The 8,823-nt window shown below is 39.6% G+C and overlaps 1 protein-coding gene across 1 annotated transcript; it reads right to left on the bottom strand.

The window, feature by feature from the left end:
- Positions 1 to 3,675: 3,675 nt before the first annotated feature.
- Positions 3,676 to 4,155, bottom strand: LOC149827410 (uncharacterized). Its single transcript, XM_090018508.1, has one exon. It carries the CDS (start codon positions 4,153 to 4,155, stop codon positions 3,676 to 3,678), a length of 480 nt encoding a protein of 159 aa, XP_089874634.1.
- Positions 4,156 to 8,823: the final 4,668 nt, after the last annotated feature.

Here is an 8,823-nt window from a genome sequence, read left to right as displayed (position 1 = left end):
ATCACCCTCCATTTTGGGGACAGGGCCTGTCAAGTGTGGGACCCAAGACCTGATGGATGGGGTGCTTAATGCACAAATTTGTGTGGAATCATATTGCACCGGATTCGGACTCTTGTTTGGGAGCCTTGAATCATTGGTGTGTTCTTCTTCCAAAAAAAGAATCACTCTTGTGGTTTCCCCTAGTTCTCTAGAGTCCTGGGAGTAGTGGTGTTGCCAAAACACTAGGCTTAGAATAGAGTTGGCAGCCCCCAACACAACACTTCAACACCGTTCACAAGAGGTGTTTTTAGCAACTCCATCCTCAACATCACATTTTTGGCAAAACCATATTTTGGCAACACATGGAAATGGTGTTCCAATGTCAATGCAATGCTTCCAAACAAAGATTAAATGACATTAAGGATTGTAGTAATATCTTGTCATTCCCATAGGGATGTAAACGGTTCATGTTTGAGTCAGTTATCTTACTAAAATTTGCATCATTTAGCTGGATTTGGCAAGCAAAACTTATATGATTGATGATCAGAATTCGGATTTTATCATTCTTACGTCTGAATCCAAGTCCAACTAAGAGTGGGAGATTGATCTAACTTGATTATATGCAAATGTACATCCAAGTATATACCTTAATTGGATCCGAGTTTGTTATATAAGGATCTATTTCTCCGAGTTTGAATCTTACTCTAAGTCTGATTAACTTGCACAAATCCAACCTTTATACATCACTACATTCTTTAGGGCATGCTTTGAAGCAAGAAAGATGGCAAAAAAGTGATGTAAAATGGAAAATCCGTATGGATTTTTTTACTCTTCCAAATGAGAGACTTTTTTTTTTGCCGAGAGTTTTTTTTAAAGTATACTTTTTGATTGGAAACATTCCTCCATGGGAGAGGGGGGAGGGGTGGAGGAATGTTTCCTACTAAGAGAAAATTTATTTTTATACTCCCCACCACTCATCTCACTACCACCACCACCCACCATCTCACCATCACCACCACCATCCATCTCACCACCACCCACTACCACCACCACCCTCCTCCTCTCTCTTATTTCTTCAATTTTTTTCATTCTGTTTTTTCTTATGCTACACAAACAAGCCAAAAACTTTCTTTTGGAAAACTTCTCATATCAAAAACTCTCATAGGCAAAAGTTTCTTTTCCCATGTGATAAGCGGGGTCCTGTGCCAAGTTGAAGGTCCACATTCCAATCCCTATACCACATGAGGTTTAAGAGATATCTGGCAGGGGCCTGCCTAACCCAGCTTGCCTTTAAAAAAAAAAAACCATCATCTGCTATTGGGCCCCACAACTGACAGACTGTATCCCAAAGATGTGTGGTAATCAGGTGCAGAAGCACACTAAAAGTGTGCAATCACATTGCACCTGATCATAACTCCCAACTCGCAAGGCAGCTAAAATGGTGTTATGTATAGGGTGGAAATGCATCAGAATTGGTGAGACATCCGATCCTAATCCGACGCTCTTTTTGGATGCAAGTTCTCAAAATAAGTTCCAAAATTGCATTCAGTTGGATTTGGATTATTTTCACATTCAGTATTGATTCAGATCGATTTCTTGATTAGAACTATATATATGTTTGTGTTCAGATCTAATCCAATTTGTTTACATTTTTTGCATGTAAAACCCTTGCTTTCATTTTGATTTTACCGGATCCCAAATTACTATGTATATTTCGGATCTGATTCAACTCCATATCATTGGATCTGTACTTGGAGTCAGATCTATCATGACCCAGACTATCTGATCCGTTTGCACCTCTACTCCCATGCCTCTGTTTACATAGCTTGATGTCAGCTCCTTGTTGATACCAATGGCTTAATGCAAATTGCGGAATATTGCACTGGCCAGCAGTTCTAAGGTCAATCATCTTTCTCCATTTCTTTAATTGCTTTTGGTTAAGTTTGCCATATTGTTCACTTTACCTTCTAGCTGTGTCACAGGGACACGTTATAAGTGCTCCCTGTTGACACAGCGTAATTTAGTTTAATATTATTTTAATACTATTTAAAAAAATGTAATAATATTTTAGTAATAATATACCTTTACATATTGAACAATATTGTTTATCAATTAAAATTTATGCCCTCGTGTCTCAATTTTGAAAATTTGTATATTCGTGTATTGTATCTATCGAGTCCTTCATGTATGGTTTGGAAGGTGAGGCCCAACATGAACACGGATCCCATCATTTGAAATAGGATGGGTTCCATCATACATTCCATCCTAGCCATCCAGTCTGGATGGCTAGGATGGAACGTATGATGGAACCCATCCTATTTCAAATGATGGGATCCGTGTTCATTTAAGTTTCACATAATTGTGGACTCCAAAATTCACATAAGGCCTTCAGCATGTTACTGCCCTCTTGTGGGCAAGCTGGGGAGCAGCACCTTCTGAGATTCCAAACAATAACCCTCGGTTGAGATAGTGATCAAACTCTATTGCTCCTGTGATCTCATATGGCTCAACTATAAATATAACACTGGCATCATCTCAGCAAAAGTAAAGCTTGGTATGCCCACAAGGGCTGATCTCCTTGACTCATGAACGTCACCTAGTTGAAATGTGACGAGTTTAAACTGACATAGGGTTTAAAACTGACACAGGAGCGGGAGCGAGACACTGCTGAGTCCATAGGGTCCATTCAAATCTATCTTGATTATTTGTCTTTGTTAATTATCAAGTTGGATATTGGTTTTTGGATCTTAGTTGAGTTTCATATCTAATTTAGATCCATATTAGAATTAGGGTTTTCATGGTTTCTCTTTTGTTTACTATAAGTATTCTAGTAAAGAAGTAGAGAGGGAAGTTGATGATGAATTATTTTTAGTTATTTTTTTAGCATTTTTGTGTTACTTTCCATTAATTTTCTACTTGATTAAATTGTAGCTGCTCTAGGGTGCCGATTCTTGCAGGCCAGGGTTCAAGAGTTATCCTCCTGTTCACTGCATCAAAAACACATGGGAAGGAGGTGCGCACATCCCTTCCCGAAAGGTTAAAACTAGATGTACTTTCCAGTGGGCAGGGAGGACTTCAATGATTTTACCAACTAGAGGACTGCCAAATGTATGGCTGCAATGAGGGTTTTCCCCTTGGCCTAGCCAAAAAAGGCCCGGTATGCTAAGCCAAGCCTCTTAGGTGCAGCAGCCTTAAATAATGGTGTCCCACAACATGACATATTAAGGCAAGGAAAAAGAAAGCAAATTGTGCTCATTTTGATGGCCAACAAGATCATTATCATTTGATTATAGAGATATAACGATACATCAATAAAAATTGAAAAGAAAAATGCAAATACAAAATTAAACAAATTTAATACAACAACAACAAACAACAACTACGCAAATTTAATGGTGAAAGTAAATACAGCAATATGGTGCGCAATTATGCAGTCAAGCTATTCACCTCTTTTTTTTTTATCAATCCAAACTTATTACTACATGAACTTTATCAGTGACATCGTCTCTATCAGTAAAAAAGAATTAAACTGTACCAATAACAAATAAAGAATGACCAACACCAAACCAATACCTATAAACTCCATTCCTCTATAGGACCTACTCTCATGCGACCATCCCTCCAAAATAAATAAACAAATAAGTGAATTGTTATCTAGAGACTAAAACCTCCATGGCATAAAAGAGTCAAGCTAGCTCAACTGCAACCTCTATTTAACATCTCAGTGAACTGCAAGTGTGAGTCCTGTCTTTGCAGCCTCATCTCCCTATAGAACCTGGTAATGAACTCCTCGGCTTTCCGATCGATACTCTTGATCCCGTCTTCGGCAAATTCACCTCCCTCGTCGGACTCCGACAACTCTCCGGCTCCGTTCTCGGCCACCATAATCGCCAAATCCTCTGACTCGAGCATTCTTTCATCCAAATCCTCTGCCCCTCCCTTGCATGGTGCACAAAGGAGCAATGGGTAGAGGCAGCCTCTTGCTCTCTTCCTTGTGAAACCAGGAGTGCTGTCAGGGGAGAACTCATAATCTGCCATGAAATTGTAGCTGAGGAGGCCATGGTTTCTGAATTTCCTGGCTTTCTTGAGGAGGAGGAGCTTGTGTTTGAGCCTTCCTCCCTGTTCTCTGATTAGAATGGCTATGTTCAAGAGCTCCCAAGATCTCTTCTTGCCCATTGCTGTGTTCTTTTCAGTGAAGAATGAGAATAGAAGATCTTTTGTGGGTCTTCTTTAAGGAAGTTCATTGACATATATAGAGACTAGAAAGGTAGGGTTTTCATGAATGAGAAAAGGGTGAAATGAGTAGTCCAATAGAAAGCTGGAAAGTATGGTCGGTGCAGAGAAAGCACACAAAAGCCGTTGGAACATGTGGGGTATCACATAACCTTTCGATTTTTTTATTATTTTGTAAGAAAGAAGACAAGGAAGGATGAGCTAGCACTGCGAAGACACACTACTTGGTCATTAAGTTTCTCCCCTCACTTTCAGTGCTTGACATGAACGTTAGAGTCAGTAGGTACCAACCTTGAAGAATACTACATTGAGCTAGCTACCTTTCTTCGCAACCCTCAAGTTTTAATAGAATTCCATTTTAATAGAAATCAGTTCCACTCATCCCCCTATATCGTCCCTATCTTAATACTCCTTCATGGGATTTCATTGATGGAAGTTGTTTATATCAAATCTAGATTATCTAAATTATTCATTTAGTGAAGATCGACAGTTAAATCGTCGAAATCCGATTTGTGTGCATAATTTTTTGGCGATTCAAAAACCAACAGTTGACAAAACACAAAATTTTGTGATTTAAACAATCATATTTTTCGTTAAAAAAATACGGTCTAAGGGTAGGTTCTTACTAAATCGACCTCGCTTAATCCATTTATAGTGTCACATTTGATCAAAACAATTTGCATTATAAGATTTAAGAGGGGTATGAAGATGGGAAAGAGTGGAAGCCAGCTCATTTTAATGGGCATGGTTACCCATATACACATTAGACAAGCCTCAGTTTTGGGTTTGAGACCAGGCTTAGCTTGAGGTCTTGAGACAATGGGTGTCAAAGGGTTTGGTTTGGTTAGGATCCAGGTGAAATCCGGGCTGGCCCAGTTTTTTGGGTATGGTATTGGGTCCAGACCCGGGTCTAATCGGACCCACCATAAGAGAAACCATACTTGGACCTGATAAGAACTACATGAACCAGACCCGAGCCATAATTAGTAAAATAATATTTTTTTTCATTTTTACATTGAAAATTTGTCGGTCTTAATCGGAACTCGGGTCGGGCCAGGGTCTGGTATATAATTTCACAAACTATGACCTTCGGGTCTGGACCCAGTTCTTAATAGAGTTTTCTTATTTATCACCATACCCAGACCCTATAGGGTTTGGTACGGGTCGGGTCTAGATAAACCTGACCCATTGACACCACTACTTGAGACAGATGAGAGTAGTTGGACCTTCTCTCCAGACCATCTAGTTAACAGACCTAACTTGGGCTGGGCCATGCCTGACCTAGCATCAGCATGCCCCAAGACCTATATGATTCTATGTTAAGGGTGCGTTTGAGTACCGTGGATCTCTGAGGAGATACACTGACATGCGGATCAAGGCCAGGCATGCATGGCCCTCGGGCCTTGATCTGACTAGGATACAAATAGTGATTCATGATTGGAGTTTTGCAATTTTTGACTGTTCCTGATCTGATTCTGATCCAAATCCCTATACCATGTATACAGTATATTTTTAGGAATTTATAGCCAGTTTTTAATGTTCATTCAAACAAATGAGCTTGGTGCTCATCTCTCTCAAGAAAGCATTTTCTTAAGTAGAGAACAAGTTAGTGATGCGACTTTTACTTTTGAGAAAAGGAAGAACTTCTTGCCGCATGTAAAAGATGGATTCCAAAGAATATAGTTCATCCTTTCATTTTTTATCACAAAATAGTTCTTTGTTTTTGTACAAGTGGTAGCATCACAATATTATAAGCTTTATTTTTTAGATTCTATTCTGAGTCACTCTTATCACTAATGAATTTTTACTAAGCGTTTAAGAATCCTCAATACCAACTTAACATTTGCTCAATTACCAATTTATAAAGCAAAAGAATCAATACTTAGGTGTTGATTATTTAACAATAAACTGCCTCAATAAATTATGCTGGGTATTGTTATTTATTATGCAGAGGGTATTGTTGTTTCTAGCAGCCCCACCAAATGCTCTAATTTTGGTGGATGGGGCTTAGATAATTGATGATAAAATAACCAATAACAACTAGGGGTGGGCAACGGGTGAGCTCGATGGGCCAAGCTGACCCAGCCTGCCATGGAGCTGAGTTTGGATCAAGATTTTAGACCCGGACCCATTAGGTACCAGGCAGAAACCTAAGTGGGCCAACTCCAAGCCTGCACATGGGCTACTGGGTCGGCTGGATGGTATTAATTTTTTAATAATATAAAGTTTTAAAAATTAACTATTACATAGTAACTTGATAACTGTTATTATTTACCTAATTAGTTGCAATAATTTTATGAAAACTAGAAATATAATTAGTTGGGTACATGGAAAGCGAAACTTTTTTATTATTACTATTTACATATGAATTCGGGTCCGGCCAGACCAGACCTAGCCCACTTCACATTGGCTCGTTGGGCCAATGGATGGGGCCCTGGGCTGCTCTTCAAACCCGAGCCCATTAAGAACCAGGCCAAAACCCATCCCGTTAGTAAATGATTCGGGCCATCTCTGGGCCATGCCGCACTTAAAGTCCGAACCGAGCTCTAAACGAACCCAGCTCAATGCCCACACCTAATGCCAACCTAGAAAAAACCATCCCTTACTACTGAAACACACCACAAACGCCTGTGATCCATGAGTACGTATATGAACGGTTCATAAATGATAAAGTTCGTGATGCTGGTGTTGGACACTAATGAACGGATCCAGATCTAGTTCAAAGGTTCATGATGAACCCAGGTTTAGCTAAGCTTTTGATTAAGATCTACAAGTTTTTTTGTTTTATAAACCATTGTTATGGTTCGGATGTCCCATGCCGGCCGGTGGAGAGGAGTCACTTTACTGTAGACCAAAGTCGGTGTTTAAGAAGGTTGACCGGGATTCTATATATACTACCCAGATCCAAAAATATGGACATATCCATGGTCTTTAATGTTGCAATGGAGGATCTTTATTTTCAATATGGTTGGTCAGGTTTCCAATCGAAATCCAACACTTTATTTGCAGATATGGATTCTTAAAAGGAAGGTCGGATTCATAAAGGAAGATGTAAAAGGTTTTCAGATCAGATTAGGATTAACCCATTCGGACTATTTTCAGATTTGGATTATATTCACACCAACATTTTAAGTCTGATCGATCTTTGTTTGGTTTTGGTCTGACCCTGTCCATTTTGGATATTTTTACAAGTAAAAACCTTGCTTTTTTGGTTTTCTTTTACTGGATGCAGTATTAGTACACATATTTTGGATCTACATTCAACTTTACATCTTTCGATCTCATTTAGATCTGGCCTAAAGTTTCAGATCAGGCAGGATCCGGCCCCCGTCCTATCTGTTTGCGGCACTAAAATTGGTCTTCGAATAAGAAGTCCCCCCTTGGTGCAGGTTAAGTGGATCCAAGTTATGGAGATCTAAATGTTGAACATTGGGAATTGGGGTGTCAATGGGTTGGGTTTACGCATACTCTACCCGAACTGATGGTCCCATTAATAAATAAGAAGACCTGATTAAGACCTGGACCCGATGGTCCCATTAATAAATGGACCTGGGTATAGTTTGTGAAATTTTATACTAGACCTGGGCCCGACCTGAGTTCCGATTAAGAGCCGCAAATTTTCAATGTAAAAATGATAAAAACATTTTTTTACCGGGTATGACCCGCGTCTGGTTCATGTATTTCTTATTGGGTCTGGGTATGGTTTCTCTTATGATGGGTTCAATTAAACTCTGTTCTGGACCCGATACCATACCCCGAAAATCGAGGCCAGGTCTGGTTCAACCTGGGTATGAACCAAACCCGACCCGTTGACAACCCTAATTGGAAAGCCACTATGTGGCTTTGTCTTTGTGTGAGAGGTTGGGACCTTCTTCTGGGTCCAAATCAATAATGAGAAGAAAGGGACTCAATTGGACTTTATTTTTAATTAGTCATAATAATATGTTTAAGGGATAAACATAAGAAGCTCATGCTAAAAAAATAAAACGAAAAGCCCCATTAGGAACAATTAATTTGAAATATTGCCACCCAAATACTGATGCTTTTTTAGAACCCAAACAGTTGGATCTATACCAAGTAGTCTACTTGGATCCGATGCACTTAGGGAGGCTGCCTATTGGAGAAAATGGGGAGGGTTTGATGATTAATCAGACCTCCTATTGAGATCCGTACTTATTTTTCCAGTTTCAGATTCAACAATAGGATCTGCTTTATTATTTGGATCCAGTTGAAACTTCTCCAATCAGATCTTGTCATCGGTGGATATGTTGTGTATTCAACTTAGATATAAATCCAAATGAGATCCGACCCATTTGATAAATTTAATATGTCAAGTTCTTGTTTTCCACCATTTTTGTCAAATGCGCCTTTACTACAAATTATATGGACTCTGATCCAGTTCCTCCTCTTCGAGTCTAGCTCAAATCTAGGGGGTGTCAATGGGTCGGGTTTACCCAGACCCGACCCGGACCAAACCCCATAGGGTCTGGGTACATGACAAATAAGAAGACCCGATTAAGACCTGGGTCTGGACCCGAAGGTCTGATCAATACATGGACCGGGGTATAGTTTGTGAAATTTTATACCAGACTCAGACCTGACCTGAGTTCC

This window comes from Nuphar pumila, chromosome 10 (assembly GCF_984573655.1).
Source record: "Nuphar pumila chromosome 10, dmNupPumi1.hap1.1, whole genome shotgun sequence".
Lineage (NCBI taxonomy): Eukaryota > Viridiplantae > Streptophyta > Magnoliopsida > Nymphaeales > Nymphaeaceae > Nuphar > Nuphar pumila.
Note: the sequence above shows the minus strand (reverse complement) of the source record. Positions and strands in the feature narration are given on the sequence as shown.

What these genes read in the sequence shown, in the direction of transcription:
- LOC149827410 (XM_090018508.1), bottom strand. Translation starts at nt 4,155, where the DNA reads ATGGGCAAGAAGAGATCTTGGGAGCTCTTGAACATAGCCATTCTAATC.